The 23,165-nt window shown below is 42.5% G+C and overlaps 1 protein-coding gene across 1 annotated transcript in view; it reads right to left on the reverse strand.

The window, feature by feature from the left end:
- The window catches only part of tox3 (TOX high mobility group box family member 3), a 54,490-nt gene that overhangs the window by 18,397 nt on the left and 12,928 nt on the right, over positions 1–23,165 (reverse strand). Inside the window, exon 2 of the mRNA XM_056279053.1 lies at positions 4,899–4,967. Within this exon, the coding sequence (XP_056135028.1) occupies positions 4,899–4,967 (69 nt within the window). The remainder of the gene's footprint in view (positions 1–4,898; positions 4,968–23,165) is intronic.

Here is a 23,165-nt window from a genome sequence, read left to right on the forward strand (position 1 = left end):
TGAGCACCTATCTCACAATATATGCCTAAAAAAAATAAATTTCTTTGTATTTCTATATCAAAATCCAATGTTTTGTTCCTGTAAAACAAAATATGATGCGTGCTCACATAGGCTTGAACCAACCAATTTTTACCAATAATATCATGACATCCACCCATCAATCAACCTTCAACTTTTCGCGACACAAAGCTAAAATTCATTAGTTAGCTAGCTAGCAACAAGTCCACTTTTCAACGTTCAAATCAAATTCCTCCCAACGTTATGTCCCGCCTGTCCTGGATGTCACAATACAGATATCAGATACTCTCAAAATGCCCTTTCAGCTTGACATTAAAGGGAATGGGAGATGACACTCTGATTGGTTTAATCCATGTTATGCTCAAAACACACCTCCTATGATTATCTAAGAAACGAAATTCAACCACTTGGCACCTTGCGCCTACTTTGCGCCCAGATGTTCAATGTTTAACTAGTAAAAGTGGATTTGGACACATCCCAAATGCACTTGCGCTATGCATTTTAGATCATGCGCTATAGATCGTTTAAATAAGACCCATAAAATCATTAATCTGTGCAGAAACAGAAAGACTAAATTGAAACACAAAAAAAGTCCAGAACTTTGTCTTGGGGGTGTCCGTGCAGAGATAAATTGGAAAGCTATGAAGTAACAGTTCACACTGGAGCAAGGATGACAGAAGATCAATGCAAAGAGCATATGATAGACAGTGCACTCTATGTAGCAACACAATACCTTTACATATACAAATAACGCATTGCACGAATCATATAAATTGGAAAATTCAGCACAAATTACAAATAAGGATGAATGAGAAACTCATGATGTATATTGGTGAATGAGCCCAGGGTTCTAGTCTCCATCCCTGTCACAGCACTGGACTTCAATATAAGACAACAAGAGCACGAAGATGCTTTTCAAGGCAATATCTCCAGTCTTTCAATAAACTTTGTAATCCAATTCAAAAATGCAATAACCAAGACTTGTTAAAGGCAGAACCATGCAATTACTGCATATAATAGGCCTCAGAATCAATACAGACAGAATTGAGGCTCCGGTTTCCAATATCTAGACAGACAAGAGTGCACAGCTACTCGAATGACAACATCAGCCATGGCACCCCCAATCAACATTATTTCAAATTTGGGATCATCTGCAGTCCATTTTTACATATTTATAGTTCATTACACCTCCCTAATTTGATTGAGAGGGTAAAGCGATATTTCTGAGTGGAACTCAATCTCAGTGTACAGTATCCTTTTCCTGAGGGGAGCAGTCAAGCATTCCCTGTTAGGATGTATGCTCTACAAAGCACACCAAGGTCATCTTATCTCATCTTCTAAGTGCATAAGGTAAATGATACACTAGCCATTTAAACAGCCAACGTAGGCCTGCCGGACCGATGCAAAAGCATTTTGCTTACTCTTCCACCATATATCTGATATTTGAATGATATGAGTTGTGCAAAACAAAACTGCACAAGGTTGACTTTAAATTAAAGATCGAGGCACTTGCATGTGCTTCAAGAGAAAAAGGGTTACACACAAAAGGTAGTGGAGGAAGGACTGGGAGTCAAGAAAGAGGTGGTTTTTGTGCTTGACTCGTATAACAACCCTGTCACACCAAACTGAAATCCCAGTTTTTTTTACAGGATCCTCTTTGTTGTGAAAAGCTCCTTGGCTCAAAAGCCCAGTAAATTGGTCCTGGGTAGAGCACAGCAACTTTTGTAGGCAGTGACAATATTTTCCTGAAGTCGTCTTGGGGTGAAAAGGTCCCAAAGAATCCCAGCATTCACTTGTTCAATGTGTTGTTTGACAATTCAGTGAAACACACATCCAATGAAAACGTATGTCCACTTTCCAGATAAGCATATGCAAAAACAACAGCTTTGAAATCTCACTACTAAATATTCCTCCCTATTCTGCTGCACTTTACAACTGGTGTGATGGGACGTCTGGGTAGCGTAGCGGTCTATTCCGTTGCCTACCAACACCGGTATCGCCGGATCGAATCCCCTTGTTACCTCCGGCTTGGTCGGGCATCCCTACAGACACAGTTGGCCATGTGTGCAGGTGAGAAGCCGGATGTGGGTTTGTGTCCTGGTCGCTGCACTAGCGTCTCCTCTGGTCAGTTGGGGCACCTGTTCAGGGGGGAGGGGGAACTAGGGGGAATAGTGTAATCCTCCCACGTGCTACGTCCCCCTCCTCACCGTCAGGTGAAAAGAAGCGGCTGGTGACTCCACATGTATCGGAGGAGGCATGTGGTAGTCTGCAGCCCTCCCCGGATCAGCGGGGGGTGGAGCAGCAGCCGGGACGGCTCGGAAGAGTGGGGTAATTGGCTGGATACAATTAGGGAGAAAAAGGGGGACCCCCCCCCCCCGCAAAAAAAAGACTGCAAAAGGCATGTTATGCAAATATTGGCAGTAAATGAAAAATAATAATACATTGAAATAATGTAGTCCATTCTCCATTATTATTATTATTTTTTTTGAAGTTCAATAAGAAGCTAAAGGTACAGAGCACATGATGAGGTCTGATTTAATTGAAATGCAGGGATCGCTTTGTGTGTGAAGGAAGGCTTTCCAGGAAACAGCTGGCACGGACTTGGCAGTGTGAAATGGGCTTTTATCAACAATGCCAAGATCTGAAACCCAGGAAAATAACAGCAGTTTGGTGTGAAAAGGGCTATGATAAGCCCGTGTACAACACTCTGAACTGATGCTTTTGTGAGACTGGATCTTTTTTTTTTTTTTTACAACAGTAACCCTCTCGTGAGCTTGGAAAAAAAACTATCTAGGGGAATGTGACTGCATAAACTTGAACACAATTCCTGCGCTGCACAAATCACACACAAACAACGCTTCCTCCCAAAAGAGAGACCAATTACAAATGAAAAGATCATATGTACTGACATGTGTATTTGTTGTGCTCATAAAAATCCCTCCTTTATCACAAAACCAAGATTCACTTTGGCTGGCGGTCATACGGGAGGTTTTCCATTCCAGTGCACCCAGAGAGCCCAAGGCTGACACATTAAGTCGATTAATACGGCGCGGCAATGAAGAGAAACTCATTTTGGTGGGAAATTACACAATCCAAAGTGGAAAGACTCTTTATTCTCTCTTGAGCTCAGGTTGTAAGGAACAATATGTGGCGTGCTCCAGAATCATTATTCAATAGAAACTGGTGCTCTGCACTTAAGATTTCTCATGTTGCACACTCTGTCCCCCCCCCCCCCCGCTCTCTCTTTCTCTCTCTCTCTCTCTCTCTCTCTCTCTCTCTCTCTCTCTCTCTCTCTCTCTCTCTCTCTCTCTCTCTCTCTCTCTCTCTTTCTAAGCACAATGCCATCTGTGCCATAACACTGGAAACAGTTGTTCCTTTTGATAAAATGCAAATGAGGTGGGTTGTTTTATCAAGTAGTCCCTCCCTACACACACACACACACACACACACACACACACACACACACACACACACACACACACACACACACGCACGTATTCTGGCTGCCACACTGGGCTTTCACAGCTGGGGGCTGAACGCTCTCTGAACAGCTTGTGCCGGCGTGGCCCCTGCTGTAGCCCCTAGATACAGAGGATGCGCCCACTCAGAGCAAATGTGGGGGGAAATTAAACTTCTCCCTTAATACTCTTTGGCTTTGTGGTGCGGTCACTCCGCGAACACGAGGTCACACACTCCAAACACTTTTGCTTTAGCTGCCGGTGCTTGAATGTCACAGTAGCATCCACACCGCTGAGCTAATGAGAATGGAAACAATAGCCCTTCCCCCTCAATGGTGAAAAATGTGAAATGTAAACAATGACGAGCATTTCTCTCTTCTGGAGCTGCATAATGACGCTTTGCCGTGGGTGCCGAAGGCAGATCCATCTCCCCCTGCTAAACTGGACGAGATTGGCCTGTTGGAACTACAGAGGAAGATGGGTATTTTTGGTGCACTTGTCTCTAATGACAGGGCAGCGGAGAGGGTGGAGGGGGAGGAAAAGTGGTATATTTAGTCCACTGTTAGATGTACTATGGCTCAGAGACAGTTATATAGCAACCGGGGAAACAGAACTATGCTCCCCCTTTCATTTCATGTGATTCACAACGCATATACGGCGCTCTGCAGCCTAAAATGGTTAAGTGAATCGAAGTTCTCAAAAGTGTCCGTAAATAAAGTGACACTATGACTGACAGAACAGCTGCACCTCCTCGGGCTCCTTGATTTTGTCGTTGAAAAGAGGAAGACGAATACATGTTTATATCCCCAACTTTCTAGGTTGTCACTCTGACTTGCAGAGCGCCGTCAAGAGAGTGAGCTCACACAGCCTTCAGAATACTCATTGTTGCTATGATGAGGCTCTGGCAGAAGCCGGGCTTATCTCCCCTTATCTCTCCTCATGTTGTAGACTCTTTGGGCTATGATAAGGAGGCAACATTTCAAGGCAAAGAAGATGAGCAAATACTGCTTGCAGCAAAAGCCGAGGATTCACACTACATTACTGAGTATAACTTGATGAATTTTATGAAATAGGGATAATAAGAAGTATACCATTAGTTTAATAACTGCAAGCTAAATTGCTCATTAAAATTAGTTTTAACGGTTGCTCCTGTACTGTAACCTACATTGTAATTTGCTTCCATAAAATGCTATTATCTCGTGAGAAGTTGTTTCTAAACCACAGTATAGCCATTTGAAGTGGCCATGATATATAATGCATGCCCATGCAGTTTACTGACTGATAATTCATCGGGTCTAAGAAAATAGTAAGAAACCTGTCTAACCCATTGGTAATATCTACCCGGACATGATTTATCTATCACTTTAATTGGCTAAACGAGTACTGGGCATTATGGGAAAAAAGTAAATGGTGCATACTTACATCACCAGCAGCAAGTAGGGCACCATTGGCCTCTGCCATGTTCATGTAGTTGTTGTTGTTGTTTTGGAACTGCAAATGAAGACAAAAAAAAAAACAAAAAAACATGATCATCCAACCTTGAGATAAAATAAGCCCATGTACATTTGCCTCGGTGTTACTCTCCACCTTCCCATTCAAACGGCACACTCGGCTAGGAATATTTACACACTGAGTTAACCCCATGCTCTCCTTGCACCAGCAAGTTCTGCCACTTGGTTGTGATTGTTATGTGGGAAAAAAAGGCTTGTGAAAGGCCCAAGCCAATTTAAAATAAGGTAATAAGAACCGGGCCTGGCTATTCAGCTCTGATGAGATGGCAATTAAGGATGTGTTTGCATCACAAAGCAAAATATTATGATGCAGTGGCAGGCTATTAACTTCAAGTAACCCATGAGGGGGACTAGTGTTTCTTAGGGGGCAAATAAAAGTGATGGCTATCTTTTGAGCATAGGTGATATAGAAGCAGTCTGATACATGACAGGTAGGTTTGAGAATAAAAAAAAAAGGAAATTGTTTAACCTTTTTAAATTTTTGTTTTTGAAAACGTTATAGATGAAAATTGAGTTTAAAAAAAATCTTATTGCATTTTTGCACAGGTTTATAAGACAAACAGAACAAAATGTAAACATGTCTGCGAGTTTTAACCCGATGAAAACCAAACCCGCCAACCAACAACCCATCCTCATCCAAACCAACTGCACCCTAAATTGGAGAAGCAAAACAAGCGGATGAAAAACAAGAAAATTGACTTTTCGATCAAGTTTTCATAACTTGGTTATTCCACTGCAACTGAAAATTCAGATGCATTGTAAGTAAGTATAAATTGTAAGTATAAATAAACCTTCTGTAAGACTCCCCCCCCACACACATACACTAAAAGGACAGGCAACAAACTTAAGAGGACACAAACAATTCTTTAAAATCCATCAAAATACAGTAGCCAATTTCGGGGCGCAAGTGCTTCAGCAGAGGGCACAATACTGCAATCACAGATTGGGGGCTTTTAAGTGTGGGCGAGCTATTAAAAACCTGCTTTTTGGTTAGCAATAACATGGTGTTTTCACACCACACCACCCCCCCTCCACCCCCACCCACCCCCCCCTTCAACCCACACACAGCCTGCTGGCAAAATGGCAGCCACTTCCTTTCTTCTGAGACACAAGCGTGCTGACAGGTAGGAACAATGGGACATAGAATGAAGAATTATGGGCTAGCAGCTGGGCCCTGGAGCACAATGCACCTCTCTGTGAGTGAAGAGTGCAAACCCAGCCTACACAGCTAGACGCAGAAAGAATCACAGTTTGTGTCTTCATGAAGTTCCACCGAGAACACTCTCCCTTATTTCCAACAAAAGCGTTTGAGTAATCTCTTTTGTGCGTTTATTACAAAGTCACTCTCTTAAAACATTATGAATGCCGAACAACTCCAACAGACGGATAGGGAGGGAGAGAGAGAGAGAGAGAGAGAGAGAGAGAGAGAGAGAGAGAGAGAGAGAGAGAGAGAGAGAGAGAGAGAGAGAGAGAGAGAGAGAGAGAGAGAGAGAGAGAGAGAGAGAGAGAGAGAGAGAAAACGGTTTCTTATCTTGGCAGAGGCCAAACAATAGCGGAAGCAAATTAAGATCAGAGCGAACTGAGAAGTGTATTAATATATTTTTCAGCCTTTTGTTTTGTTTTTTTTCTCCCCCCCCTCCTTTCCTCCCCTTTTCTTAGGAGTGGTTAGTATGTGAATGTAATTACCGAAAGAACTGCTGCTAATCAACTGCGAATGGTATCCATTAATTAGTCTATGCCCTGGAGAGCGAGGGGAGAATCAGCAGCAATGTTAACAGCGTTACGCACCGGTGAGAAGGGGAGCCACCAGCTCTACTCCCAGTTGCCAGAGCAGGAGGCGCTCCAGTCGACCGGCGCAGATCTAACCTAGAGCCCTCCCACTAAACTACATCTAACTTAGGAACCCAATTCTACATCCACGCAAAAAAAAAAAAAAAAAAACCTCATGCGCGCACACTCATGCGCGCACAACTGTAAACTTCAGCAGTCAAACATCTGTCAATAAGCAGCGGCCCCCTCGCTCCCCAGCTGTGTGTAACTTGGGGACCCGGCGTGCCTGGGTTGCGTCAACCACTCTACTGGTAATTAACCTTATGCTGAGCTTATCTGCGAAGTGTTACCCTGTCCCTTTTCTTCTTTTAGATAACAAATTGAAGTCTCAGAGATATCCCTCTCTATTCAAACACTGGGAACATTGTGCTGATGGTGGGGAGCGATAGGGCTTCTAAGCGGTGCCGTCTCTGTTTTCTCCGAGCCTGTGTTTCTCTGGATGTGAATACGACTTGAAGGGGTTGAGCAAACAATGGCTCTTCATTTGAAGCGCTCCCGGAGAATTCTGGGAAACCCAGGGGGACACATACAGTTGTAAACACTTTATATGCTGCTTTCAATATGGATTCTGCCCATTGCGGGAATTTTGCTCAGGCTGATAAAAGTTTCTCCGGGAGAAAAGGCGGACTGGAGAAGGTCTGTCCTTGGCCCGATAGCAATTCCCGGGTGAAATCCATCGTTTGCGCGTTTTAAAACTCCATTACCTCTCTCTGGTATGTGTTGCCAAAATGTGGAAAGCCGTGTGTGTGAATGAATGAATGAATCAGGGGGCAGCGTCTCACTGAGACAAGTACAATGCCAAGAGGTGAGACAGAACTGAATATACTGTAGCCATGGACACTGGTCTGAATAACATTAGCTTCATTAGCGAGTACACAATCAAATGCAGGGCCAAGTGTTAATTAGTGGTGCAAAAATGTCACTCCGTCTCTGCGAGCAATGCTTGATGGTGTGTCCGGGGCCCTTTAAGAGGAGCCCCAAATCCCCTCAGAGAACTGTGACTAACATCCCAAGAAATGTCCCCTGCCACTGGTATCAATCTTAGCCATTAAAAGCTATGCCTGAGCAGCGGTGCACGCTGGCCTGGGGCCTCAGTGGACAACCGGAGCACGGAGTGGATCTTGTTATTGTTATTTTTCAATCCATTTTGGGAGAAGGTGTTTAATGCTCATGTTCACGGCAGTGCCGATTGAGTCAAGTGCCGGATGAAATTAAGTGTGATTGGAGGGACTGCACAGCTGACAGTTAAGGGCCCGCGCTAAAATGGGTCAGCACAGACAATGAACGCTCTGTAATTAAAATGATTTGATGAGCTGGACAAGCACTGCTGCAGTCTCATCAGGGGCCAAAAAAACGGTGTGCACACATGCATGTGTGTGTGCATGTGCACGTGTAAAAGCATTCTGGCAACAAAAGCTTTGAACATGAACATAAAGATTGGGAACAGCAACAGTTGATTATGGCAGATTAAAACTGAGGTCTAATGTTTCTCAGCATCATTCTGAACGCCTGAAGTACATTTGTGGAGTGGCAAGTCTAGTTCAACGTCTACATTACGTGTCGCGCTGTCTCCGCTTTGCACTGTAGGTCATTTCCTGTTATTCTTATACATTGCAAGTCCAATATGAATCCGAGCGAGTCCACGGTGACACTATGGAGAAATCTAAAGCGCCACAGCAAACAACTCCGGCAAGCCTATGACACTGCATTCAAGAGTCTGGCACATCCAAGCTCTGCATGTTTCCAAAAACGAGTCATCTACCTCTCCCCCTCCTCTGCTTTTTCTGCTAGAGGGCTTTGGCAGAAGGGAACAAGCATTAGAAAAGGGCACTTTAAAATAGCTGTGGGATAGGAGGGTTTTATTAACAGAATGAATTCATGGCTAAAGGTGCTCTGTAATACGAGTCGCACCGAGAGCCAGACATGGCTGCACGGCAGAGCAAACACTGGGCATTCAGTGTTTTTATTCCTCCTTCTGCACCACTAGCATATTTCTTCAATAACTGTTTCACAGAAGAGAATTAAGAGCTTACATGGATTCTGATCCCGACGTGAAAAGACTGCACTGTCTGAGTGATCACAGGGAGGCAGAAAACCAAGCTACCTCATGGTGAATGAGATGAAAAGATGAATATGAATCTCTCTTTTTTCCCCCATCAATCCGCAGCATTATGAGTTCCCCTTTTTCTCTTTCTGTCTTTCTCCTCTGTTAGTCACAATAATACTTCCAGGATAGTCCTCCAATATGTGAGAGAGCTGGGGAGGTGGATTTAGGTGGAAACACTTTAAATCAAATTAATATGGTGTGGTTAAAATACTTAGACACATAGATCTTACAGTTTGTGGTGACTAATATATATATATATATATATATATATATATATATATATATATATATATATATATATATATACATACACACACACACACACATATATATATATACACACACACACATATATATATATATAGTAGCGATCACGAATGAGTGGACTCGCTCGCCAGTTGGATAACTGGTCAGACCCTTTGGTTGACTGGTTAACATAGTCACCCGTGGTACGAGAGACCCAGGTTCGCGCCCCGGCTGCGGCGGTTCCTGGCTGCCCCTTGAATTCGAGCACCCTTGCCAACACCACTGATGGTTTCCGGAAGAAAAAAAAAACAAAAACGCTATATACATAAGGGGTTATCTACCAAGCTACAGTGATGACCAATGACAACGGCAAAATAGAGATATACGTCAGTCTAACAGAGGGAATATTCAAAAAGAGGTTTGACGCACACCTGTAGCTTTAGAAACAACCGTTTAAAGAATGTGACATCTTTAAGCGGTTATATTTGGTCATTGGTAGAGAGAAACAGTAATTATTCAACCACCTGGAAAATCCTCTCAAAGAACAAAGCATATTCTACCAGCAGTAAAATGTACCATCTGTGTCTGACTGAAAAATATTTTATCATTTGCAAACCAGAAATGTCCGAGTTGAATAACAGGAATGAACTGGCCAGCAGTTGCAGACATAGATATAAGCATCTATTTTGTAATTATAAATAAATCATGCCAATAGACAAATACCCCCCCCCCCCATTGGACCGCTAGCAATCAAGTATTTTTGAATTTTTGAATGTCGCACCTCTCCCTTCCCCATTGGACGTTGTGCACGTGACGTGCATGATGAGGTAGTAAATGGTATGTTCTTTCCTGAGTAGCTTTATTGACAGCTGATGATCGCTTATGGCATGAAACAGGCTTGTACTGTCTCATAAAGAATTTACTTGACTCACTGGGTTATATATATATATATATATATATATATATATATATATATATATATATATATTAGTGTGTGTGTGTGTGTGTGTTTGTGCATGCATGTGTGAATATATTATTCCATCTGACTGCAAGTGCTGTGATTTAGATGGCCGTTTTCTCCAACTTTTGAACCTCACTTCAGGAATATTCTTATCAAAGTATGTCCAATGGGAAATAAGCTGTTTTACAGCTATTATAGCAAACAAAATTATTTCAACCTCAGGGCAAACACAGTATTGTATGAACATGACCCCATCTCACCTCCAATATGATGAAGTAACCACAGCGATCCTATCAGTAAACATGAACTGCACAATCCAGATCCACAGACTACATAAGCAGAGGAGCCTCTGAAAGCAAAGGCTATTATCTCTGTGTGCATACAAATGGGAAATATATACTTGGTAATATATACCTTACCATTTCAAAATCAGATAGACCTATTGCTTGGTCAGTGGTTATGAAATGATCAAAGATGAGTGGAGCCGGAGCAAGGGGAATACAATATTTTTCACAAGAAACTCTGGGATTTGGGTTCTTCCAAGCAAAAATAAAATATATATATATATATATCTTAGATATCTGATTGAGCACTCTTTTACATCTGCATTTTGGCAGCAACACTTGAACCAATTTGATTCTGAAGATGGATCTCATGAATAAATCTAGCAGAACACCCTGAGGTAACTGAGGTAACTGTGCAGGGGAAAATTTCAGAGATTCTGCATGTGAAATATTACAAAGGCAACATCAATTTACTCCATCGACAACAGCAGCTTCGGCAAGCTGAAGCTTGGTTACACGGCGACAATCGCAGTCACAATATCCGCGCTGTGCTGTCTGTCAGCAGGTAAGCAACATGGACACATTCCTCCTATACCCACAGAGAACCCCCAAAACTAATTCAATCAGGAGCACATGCTTTCCCAGAAACATATCAACTGCTGACAAGCGATTTTACAGTTCGGCTTGAGCTCGGTAATCACAGCATAGCCTCTGTTCTGTGGAACATGACGCTTGTGCTAATATGTTCTCCAGTGGTCTCTATAAAAAGGGAGCAAAAACACCACAGTTAAAAACTCAACCTCCAATCCAGAGAAACCCAAAGTAATTTGCTTTGTATTATTTTTTGCAATTTCCTTTTAGGCTTGGCATCAGGCCATGTCACAGAGCCTTTCATTTAGCAAAAGGGGAGGAGACGAGTAAAAAAAAAAAAAAAGAAGTAAAGCAGCACCCTTTACTTTCCTACCAACCTAGGCTTGATCTAGTTGTACAGAGGGTAAACAAAACCTCTGGGAATGTTATCTTCTGATTCCCGAGGTCCCGCTCGACAAATACATGCTCATTTACAACCCAATTCAGCATAAACACTCTGCAGCTGCCTCTCCAGTGATCACATGGCCTATTCATGCCCAGCAGGCCACCGTGCATGCAGAGCCAAGCTGACATATACAGATATATTTCCCCCTATGTGTGCAGCAGTCAATTTGTAAAGCGACTCCATAGCACAGTGGGTCCACACAGTCGGTCTTCGCAAGCTCTGTTCTGAATCTGCAGGTCGAATCGATTGGTAATTCAGTTTAAAGCTAAAAATCATTACTCCCTCAGCCCAGCACCATCTTCCACCATTAGGGCTGCTGGTTCAGGGCTACATAAGGTAGCATTCAAGGAAGTTCTCTCTGATGGTTACCCTCCTCCTTTATATTATCCATGCAAAGAACTCCTCATGGTAGTAGAGGATCAGGATCAAGAGAAAAATCTAGGCCTTATCTGGGCTCTGAATCAAGCTGATGGGGAGTTTTGTTGAAGCCATCCCCTGATTATCTCCTCTGTTATACAACTCAGGATATTGTGGCCCGGCTCCGCATCTTTACAGATCTGTTTGCTTTTGTGAAACCTGAAACTGAACCTGGAGGAGCAGTTTAAACCCTCCCTTAGACGTAGAAACAGAAATGAAAGATTCCTGATGGACTGCACTGAATAAAACAATGCCCATGGTAAAATGCAATGTGGACTCATCTTTATTTTCCTTTAACAAGGAAGAATAAGGTAGGTCACTCTGCATTAAAAAAATAACAGTTTATTGAAGACCATTTTTGAACCTTGTTGTAATGCATTGGTAACCACTGACACTATTTCAAAATGATTAGCTTCTTCACTCTTAGTTGTAGATTTGTAAAAAATTACAGTATTTTTTTAATTGTTAAATAATTATTATTTTTTGCAGTCTGCCACCATTTACTGGACGGCCCAAATGCATCAAGTATGAATATTACCTTTCTTGACACTGTGATAAAATTGGCATCCCAGATGGAGCGCGCTCCCCTTAACTTACGGAGAATATGGTCACCATGGCATCTCATATGTGAGAAAAATGAATTATAGAGGACTCTGGGTGGGAGCAAAACCAATGTCAGGCTTCTGCTCCTACAGTACTCCACATGGCACAGGAACATTATAATTCTGTTTTATGGGACATGGAAGTAGGTTTGCATATCTAGCCAAAACGAGAAGCTTAAATATGAAAATAAAGGAAACATGTTGAGTGTTTTCACAGCTCAGCAAATGTGAATTGTGTCGTTTCAAGTTTCTCGGTCATTATGCCAGCGGTGAAAGACGTAGTACTAGAAGTCCAGCTATGGTTTGTCAGTGCTAGCACTTTTTGTAAGTTCCCTAAAGGTAAATTTACAACCAGCACAGACATAAAGAAATAAAGAGTTGAAAACATAGAAATATGAGTGTGTAACTGTGTATGAAATTGTATTTAATCCTAAACTGTGTGTTGGCTTGCTGTGTTAGATAAGTGGAATTAGCAGCATCAGGACATTCAGATGAGCCTTCAATCACAGCATGAGAAAAAGGCAACTAAACTGACTTTCAAACAGTCTTGACATTTTTGGCACTCGTTACATTTTCCTAGCTGACAAACCCCACCCATCTGATCCTCCAGGCAATATTCTTTGACCTAGATCTGAAGAAATCTGCAGGTTCACGTATAACCCCCCTGAATTTTAGGTTGGCTATTGCTAATGATCAGAGGAAACAGCACCTGCAATGGTACACACAAGACCGACATTTTAAGTATCATTTGGTTCTGCTGGATCTTGGACAATGTGTTGACAAATGTGCCTCTCCAAAATAAACACAATTAAATTTAAGATCTCATACTTTCAAAAGCATCAATGGAAAATATATAACATTGGTGAATGTTCTCAATATTGTTTTCAACCATTATATACTATGATTTTTCCCTCTTTTTTTATGGTTATACAACAAACGATTTTACTTCTTCAAAGTGCATTATTGCAATTTTGCATCTCATATATACTTCTGCAACCACCTTTCATACACCATCACACAACAGATTGGAACTGAAACACACTGACGACTATTGAATTCCCTGAGGCTTAAGACCTGCAAATGCTGCCAAAACAAAGATGGTTCTTGTCATTGTTACAGTGGACCAATACCCCGGGTCCAACACTACTGGTCTCTGTGCTATGCAGGTCGCCCATTCAATATTCCACTTCTCCTAGCTGTGAGTTTGCTCCGCACTCTCGAGAGCAAATCCTAAAAGAAAGCACAAGCTAAATGGGGTTCCATCTTTGATCTAGCGGGGTGCAAAGCCATTGGCCACAAGCCACAAAGGGGCTTAGGCAGTCGAGTGGGCCCCAGAAACATGGTGTAGTTGTCTCACAATGGCTGTTGGTGCAGAGACACACAGTTCTCGAGGAAACGACACAAGGAAAGGATCGCGCCAGCTGTGTTGTCTCGCATTTTGCTGTAAGCTATGTCTCAAGGCTGTTAACTCTGAACAACTTTGAAGCAACTCCGGCTCGAGATGACGTCACAGAAGTAGAACTTTACCAGGCTTTACTGACTCCACTTCTGTATCAGTCAAATCAGTTGCAGTGGCTTTAACGGGGCCATTATCTGAAAAATACACATTTAAATGTCATGGAGGAGAGGCATTCTGCCACTGGGAATGGGTTTGTTTTTGCTAGTAGTAATGGTTTAGCTACTACTACTGGTTTTTTTTGGAAGGCTGTGAGCTCTGGGACTTGGATCCACATAAAGCTCTATTGAATGCTGCTGGGAGCCGAGTCATCTCTTATTGCTCCAGCAGTGTGGACACATTTCTCTATTCCCTGGGTACCATTACTGACTAATACGCTCATTATAACTGGCTTTGGCATTGCACACAGTCAAGAAATTTTTAGAAAACTCAATGCAGTCCTCTATTTCTTAACAAGTAATAGCAGAACAATTGATTTGACGTTAAGGATACAATGCATATATTATATTACCACTACATATTATTTACAAAAGCCAAAATCATTGCATAAAATAATATGCAACATATAATAGCATGCAGTAGAACCCCAGCAACCCCTCAAATTACTGTTTTTGTTTTCACTGACATTTCAACAACTGACTTACATTAACATTAATTGTCAATTAAAGTTCCAAATATTTGATGTTTTTTTTCTTTACTCCCAAATCATAGAGCTGTTGATAAAAAAAGACTAACTCTATGTGACAGATTAAAAATGAGTTTGGGGTTCTGATGCAAGTGCAAGTTGGTGATGTTTGAGGCAAGACATTTAGTCTTTTATTTAGCAAGGTGGTGAAAGTTGTTGGAAAGTTAATTTTTATACGTATGAGTCAAACTCCACCAAACTCTAAATGCATGAGCCAAACAAACGTACGACCGAGTAAATTACCTTTTGCAGGTTCATGTCTTTTAATACAACCGCTGGGATCTTTAGCATGGGCATTTAAGCTGCTTTGTCTCGTCCCTTCACTTGCTAATCAAAATCCCTAAGGTTTGCAAAGGATTATACGTGCATATATTGCATCGATTCTTTTGTAAGCCTGCACGGGTGTATCCGGCCTGTGCTGCCCGAATCTTTTCTATTATTTTTCCTATAAGCACACAGTAAGTACAAACAGACCAGTTGTTCAATCTCTATAAATCTGAAAAACACAAACTGCTGAGCAGTGACTCATATATCAGTCTATTATACACTACAGGCCTGGCTGTATTAAACAAATGGCTGGGCCTGCATCTGGAAAAGAGAGGCAGTATAGAGAGAGCAGAGGTTATTGTCTAATTTAAATCTTGGCTGCCTTCCCGGAGCTGTACCACATTCCAATTTGTGGCTGTGTTGCTTGGCGCTACTGACAGAAATGTCTCTGGAAACTGACAATCAACAGGTTGGCAGAGATTAACGGTATGACTGAGGCAAATTAGCTGAAATTATGAAAATGTATGGATATGGATGTTTTGCTTTGTGCTTTTTTTTGCACACGTGCCTTTTCTTTTCTTTTTTTTCCTTGCAGGCGGGCGGTGCAACACTCCTGCCTCGTAAAGAAAACCAGCGCATCGCTTTCATGTCATCTTTGAATTACATGATGAAATGGCAGCTGCAAAAGAAAATTGCATACATAACAGTTAGACAACGGTTGAGCAGCGTCCCAGCGGCAATTAGCTTTTGCAAGCGTCTTCTCCCTGGCATACTATTGTCCATTCATCTGGTAGATTGACGGCACACCAGGACATCATTAGCAAAACCTGACGTCTGTTGAGTCAGAGACATCGGTTTTCCTGTGACAGGAATCATCAAGGCTAAGTGCTCCGCTAATGTTTTTAACAGTATTTAAACTTGAAATGTCATTTCAACATTTCCCCACTTCAGAAGCAGCGTGAGATTAAGACACCAGCCTTGAATAATTACAAACACTAAGCCTCACCTTTCATTCCACATCATTGCGCTGACATTTAAAGAGGTTTGGAACAAAGACGTACCACAAATCTGTTTAGTCATAACGCGGGAAAAAAAACCCTCCACTTCTTGGCGTAAAAATGACAGGACAGATATGAAAGGCGCGGTCTATGGAGTTAGTGGGGAAAATGCCATGTTTAAAGCATTCCTTTTCAAAGGAAGAAAGAAAGGTGAGTTTAGAAAAGCGTTCATATATGGGGAATTAGTAAAAGCAGCGGTCTGCAGATATAATACATTGTGTGAGTGACACTTCTACAATGTGCGACCATTTGTTTCCATCAGCGTTTCATCCCTGCGGATAAAACCGGGCATTATGACGTTTAATATGTTTTAATGGTTTATGAGTCAGAAAAAAAAACAGCCTGCTTTTCTTTCTCTTCCAAACACTAATGCATGCATTGTGCAAACTGACATTACAAATTGGCAATGGTAATATTATCAGTTTCTGCATCCTCGTATCATTGAGTGATGAGGCAAGAGTTATGTATTATCTTAATTCAACTATATTTTTTATGGGACCCCCCCGCCGATCTGGGGATGGCTGCAGACTACCACATGCCTCCTCCGATATATGCGGAGTCACCAGCCGCTTCTTTTCACCTGACAGTGAGGAGTTTCACCAGGGGGACGTAGTGCGTGGGAGGATCACGCTACCCCCCCCAGTTGCCCCTCCTCCACCCGAACAGGCGCCCCGACCGACCACAGGAGGCGCTAGTGCAGTGACCAGGACGCATACCCACATCCGGCTTCCCACCCGCAGACACGGCCAACTGTGTCCGTAGGAACGCCCGACCAAGCCGGAGGTAACGCGGGGATTCGAACCAGGATCCCCGTGTTGGTAGGCAACGCAATAGACCGCTACGCTACCCGGACGCCTAATTCAACTAATTTGCATGGCGAGTGAGAACAACAAGGTATGTGTGGCCTTCTGCACTGTACATTTCAAAACAACAATTCCTCTGAGAGTATTGTTACGAGCAAGAGTGATAAAGGAAGTAGCCTCAAACCCGTCTCCCTTTACAAGGGAAAATAATGGTATATGTTTTATTTGTACAACTCCCCTTAACAGCTGTATTGATTTCCTCTTTTGACCATGGCTCCCTCTGAGCACTTTTATCCCATTTCTCCAGTCCAAGGGAGCTTAAAAAAAAAAGGGTCACTGACATTTTCTGCGTTTGACCCTTGACCTCTATCTTAGAACCACGCTGTGCGTTTCTCCGCTAACATAGTAAGTGAGAATGGGTCACAGTCTGCTCGGCACTCACACCTTCCCCCTCGCACATGTCCTGCAATCACTCTCCTTTTTGTCTTTCTTGGCTGTGTGTTTGACCCGCTTCCCCAAATCTTGCGCGAGTACGCATACAGTCGGTAGGGACCATCCGAGGATGTGAACTCACAGCATCTGATCTCCTGGCACACTGGGAATTAATGGGTCACTTTGTTTTGGAGATGCGGTCGCTCGGCGGGCGCTGGATACCTCTGACCATCTAAATTTGGAGTTCATTAACGCATTATTATTTTGGCTTATGGGTTTGGCCGCGCAACTCCCCCCACCCCCCATCCTAACCCTCCCCCATCCTCAACCGCACCCTTTGCCCCATTAACTGAAATGGGTTTCGCACATCTGAATATACACTGCAGTCTCAAGTCTCGTTCTAGATTTTGTGCAACCCGCTTGCACAACTGTGAATATTCTCAAATATAGTTATAGAACATATTTTTTCTGCATTGTTGATGTTTTAGTGCTGGTCTTTGTATTAGGCATACAGTACAGCCTGCATTTCATGAATCTATTTAATCTTCTGCATTGATATTTTATCCGCATCTTGTTCTGCCCAATCTGCTCTGGTGTTTTGAAGCTCTGCTGTGATGCAAGCTAGTTTTACTGCTGAGTCTGCATACTGTGCACATATGGCATTATTTCGTGGCACATACTCCATTTTTTCTCATTTAATACGCCTCTTGTGTTATGAAGCTGGTTTTGCTTTGTTTAATACCCCCTTAGTTTGACTTGGTTTTATATCTATATATACTTGTGCTTATTTTCTTTTCCCCTATCCTTTTATTAACTCCCTGAAGTGAGTTATTAAATTTTGGATCGTTATATGAAATATAAAAGTAGGCTAAATCAAAATGTGTGCTTGTTTCAATCCACTTTTTATTACATTACCACGGAAAATAAACCGTGTTTTGACTTTTTCCACGGTGAAATAATGTCCTTGATTCAATTAATGCGTTTGTGAACCAAAGCCAGTAAGTATAGTGGGGTTGGCAGCGTTTCCAACAGGACTCGCCATGCTGCAATTACCTGGCGAGGCTCGGAGTTATTGAGAATTCGCTTCCCTTCCCTGTCAGCCTGTCATCAGCCAATTTACCTGGAACCAAAGGGGGAGATTCTCTGGACACATAGGGGGAGTTAATCTCTTCATTCTTCTATGCTAAAGAGATCGACCCAATTAGCGTGCCACGTTGACTGGCAGCCCTCGTGTTTCACTGTCTGCAAGCTGCTTTTATTTATTTATTTATATCAGAGGTAGTGTAGATTGCGCTCGTGTTGAAATTATTCAAGGTTATAAGATGACTGCACAACAGTGCGATCATCATGACGTCTTTATTAAAATATGCCGAGTCTGAAGTATTCACCACTGTGACGTGCTGTGACCGGTTAGCCAATGGGAGGGTTGTGTTGGAATATCTCTGCAGAGCTCTGTAATTGAGTAGATTTGACTTGGAAGAGGTTTTTTTTTTTGCTGATACCTACACACATGTTCCCTCATACTGTTCCTCTTCACAACCTCTCCAAACAGCACATGTTAGAACTGTGACACACACACACGCATATGCATGCATGCACGCACGCACACACACACATCATTACAGTATGTAGGACAGTTTACGCCGTGACTGCCATCTCCTGAAAACGTTAATCCATATTGTGTTTAACATGATGATTTACCACAGTATCCATCTCTGCAGCCCAGAGAGCGGGCCGCGCAGGGTTGTCAGATCAAGAAACTCAATCAGGGACAACAATCGCCCGGGGAGCTGCCACTGTAACCTCTGACATCCTAAAATACACTGAGCCTACTGAATGTTGATGCTGTCTGCGTGCCAGCACTCAAAACCGTGCTGCACACAAGAAAGAGCTCTTTAACCAAAACTCGAAACATATCTGTTCTTGATATCCCTTTAATATTCCATAAAAGTGTTTTTACTTTATCAGTCGAGGCATTCAGCTGTCTACAGTCTATTAAAATGGCTTGATTTGTTTTTGCCATCGAGAAGGAGGATTTAGCTTTTCCCCAAATGTTGAACATCTTATCTTTTCATAGAAAAAAAGCCCTTATGTAGAAAAGTTGCAGCTTTCTTTGAACATGCCATATATACTGTGGGGTCTGACAGCTGTGTTCTCCTCCACCGAGAAATGATGAGCCAAGCGGTGATCTGTGACGTTTTGTGAACGGTCCATATATATATATACTAGCTAGCTGAGGTGCACACTGTGCTATAGGCTGTCAAGCTTAAAATCAGTGAACAGTGAGCTGAAAAGGATAAGCCATCAAATAATGTCTAATAAAGAACTGTGTTCATTGGAATCCCATATGAGTAATTACGAGATTAATATGCCAGTCCCAGGTTTGGAGGGGATCTGCTGCCAGGAAAATCAAGAGGACTACATTGACAGTGTTTGTTATTCCACCCTGCAATGAAACGGCATGTCTCTCTCAAATTAAATTTTCATTTTGCAAAAAAAAAAAAAGCTATGGTGCTTTTGGTTTTCCAAAACACCCCACTAATGCTCTGGGGCATGATTTGTCATTGTTATTCTGTGCTTGCTCACCTACATTTAAAACACGAGCCTTCTGGATTTTAATTAAGCACCAAGCTTCCTCCTTGGGGATTCTGCCTTGGCAAAGAAAACCACTTTGATTTATGTACTACTTTGTTGTTTCTGCTAGCAGCTCACCTGATATTAGACACTCCGGTGATGAATATTCATACAAGGCAATGATTCTTATTTGTTAAATGGTCCCTGTTAGGGACATACTCTTCTGAAAATATCAGTGCCCCAACAATGACACCATTGAACACGGAGCGGGCCGTTTTCATATCATGCCTCCTCACGACAATGAAAAACGAGCCTGCCACGAATGGATAAACTGGCTAAAGCTTTACACGCGCTAACACAAATCACGAGTGTTCAGTTCGGTTAAATTATTGCTCGATGGGTGTCCGGGTAGAGTAGCGGTCTATTCCATTGCCCACCAACACGGGGCTCGCCGGTTCGAATCCCCGTGTTACCGGGGCATCCATACAGACACAATGGTCCATGTCTGCGGGTGGGAAGCCGGATGTAAGTATGTGTCCTAGCGCCTCCTCTGGTTGGTCGGGGTGCCTGTTCGGGGGTGGGGGGGCGGCGGGCTTGGGGGAATAGCGTGATCCTCTCACGTGCTACGTCCCCCTTGTGAAACTCCTCACTGTCAGGTGAAAAATGTATCAGAGGAGACATGTGGTAGTCTGCAGCCCTCCCCAGATCGGCAGAGGAGGTGGAGCAGTGATTGGGACAGCTCGGAAGAGTGGGGCAATTGGCCGGATACAATTGGGGAGAAAAAGGAGGGGGGAAAATAATTGCTGTATCAGCTATAGATGACTGGATCTTCTTGCCCTTAAACATACACGCAGACAGCTCCTATAGGATTCCACTTCTACAATACCGCAATAATATTCATGAACTGCTGGAACAAAATCAGTTTACTTAGTTGTATATCTTTTTATGCCCAGAACAGAAGAAGCGATTTCAAAAACAGCAACGGTAATCAAACAGAGCATACTGGCTTTTCAAACAATAATTAACAAACAACCTCGTGGCAGTCTAACAGGATCCCACTAATGGACGTGTGCACACTTGTGAATTAGCCTTAGCATACACATCTATTCAGCCCAAGGACATATTAACACAGCCTTCTCATACGCTTAAGTGTAATGGACCTCTGCATCTCAAAGAGCAAAGCCATGGAAAACACGGTATGAGGAAAATGTTTGTGCTTGTGACAAGAGATATCTCTAGAAAATATATTGGAGACACAAAAGATTGTTTTTCCTCTCTGCACCGGTGCAAAAACATCATGTTTTCATCCCTCGGTTATTACAAAGGCAAGACACTTTTCAGCAAGACTAAAAGCAACCACAGGCAGTATTCACATATGAAACATATCGGTAATAACCTTGTTAGCCAAAGCTAATATTAGGATTTCTGAGTGTAGTGAGGTATAAGTTATTCAGTAATCATACGGCATGAATTGCAGCCTGTTATCTAATATGCGACTTCAAGGAATGACAAGAATATTAGTCAAGCTACCCAAGTTTAGAATTGAGCGTCCTTAATAAAAACATGCAGCATGCCTTGGAATATTAGATCCCTGATTTATATTCACAAGAGATGGTAATGGTCAAGCAAAAATATTTGCTTTATTTACAGTATACCTTGTATTTACTTTTCTGTAAATTATTATGGGCTTTGGCAGTAATACGCTTTAGCTCTTACTCTTGTAGGCCTTACTCTTGGTTGATTTGCAATGTATGAATTAAAATTAATTTGTCTGTTGCTCGTCTGGAATAGTGGGTCGGCTAAACTGGTAAAAAAGTAAACCGTAGTGTAAAATTTCCTCCCGCATCTTGCAGCTGCTGCAACTGCAGCTTGTAATTGTGAAAGCAAGAAATTGGGTACATCTTATAAAGTGCAGTCAAGCTGAGATGAAAATGGCCAGCCATCTCAATGTCACGAAAATAATTTCAGCAGCAGAGTTTGTGGTAGATCTATTCTTCTAGATGTGAATCAAAAGATAATACAATCTTGAAACTACAGGGGTGCTGCAGGATCACCACAATTAGTTTGCGGAACAGCTGAAGGTCACGGCCACGGAGCTGAGCAGCCACAAGCCTTCATAAATCCATGCAGCGTATCATTATTTTCAAAGTGTTTCATTATGGACGGTTAACCTTGGCTAACTCTGAGCTAATACTTTAATAAAGTGCCTGTAATGCCTTGGAAACAGTGTATTCATTCAGTTCCTCTTCTGTTAGCAGAAAAGGGGAAAATTTACTGAGGCCTTATTTAAGGAAGAGAGCACCTTGTTGCAGGTTGTGCAGGGGTAGGAAAAGGTGCACCACGGGTGAGAACCTCTGAGATTGAGGAAATAGATCAGTTTCCTTTGGAGAAATGTTGTTTTAAAGAACTGTCAACAGCTGCCCAGGTAGGCAACAGTGTCAAATCTGAGGCCTCGCAGACCTTGATCCTTTTTCTGCCACAGCCATTCAATATCATGACCACCTGTGAGAGTTCATGGGCCAGCAGACAGCTTTGCTGCAATACGGAGCTGAGGACAACACTGAGCTCTGACTTTAACTCTTTTAAAATATTCAAAGGCAAAATATCATGATGCAACTCCACTTTACATAATTGTCATGAAAAAAAAACTTTATCTTAATCACACAGTTGTGGCAACACGAGAGTTTTCACTGAGGCGATGCAAATTGTTCCCAATGGTTGTACACAAGTTGAAAGCTACACTATATGGACAAAAGTATTGGAACACACCTCTTAATCATTGAATTCAGGTGTTTCATTCAGACCCATTGCCACAGGTGTATAAAATCAAGCAGCTAGCCATGCAGTCTGCATTCACAACCATTTGTTAAAGAATGGGTCATTCTGAAGAGCTCAGTGAATTCAAGCGTGGTACTGTCATAGGATGCCACCTTTGCAATAAATCAGTTCGTGAAATTTATCCCTGCTAGATATTCCATGGTCAACTGTAAGTGGTATTATTGAAAAGTGGAAATGTTTAGGAACAACAGCAACTCAGCCATGAAGTGGCAGACCACATAAAGTCACACAGCGGGGTCAACGAGTGCTGAGGTGCATAGTGCGTAAAAGTCGCCAACGCTCTGTTGACTCAATAACTGCAGAGTTCCAAACTTCCTCTGGCATTAACATCAGCACAAAAACTGTGTGCCGGGAGCTTCATGGAATGGGTTTCCATGGCTGAGCAGCTGCATGCAGGCCTTACATCACCTAGCACAATGCCAAGTGTCAGATGGAGTGGTGTAAAGCATGCTGCCACTGGACTCTGGAGCAGGGGAAACATGTTCTGTGGAGTGACGAATCATGCTTCTCTGTTTGGCAGTCTGATGGACGAGTCTGGGTTTGGTGGATGCAAGGAGAACGTTACCTGCCTGACTGCATTGT

The sequence above is a fragment of the Lampris incognitus genome, chromosome 4 (genome assembly GCF_029633865.1).
Source record: "Lampris incognitus isolate fLamInc1 chromosome 4, fLamInc1.hap2, whole genome shotgun sequence".
Lineage (NCBI taxonomy): Eukaryota > Metazoa > Chordata > Actinopteri > Lampriformes > Lampridae > Lampris > Lampris incognitus.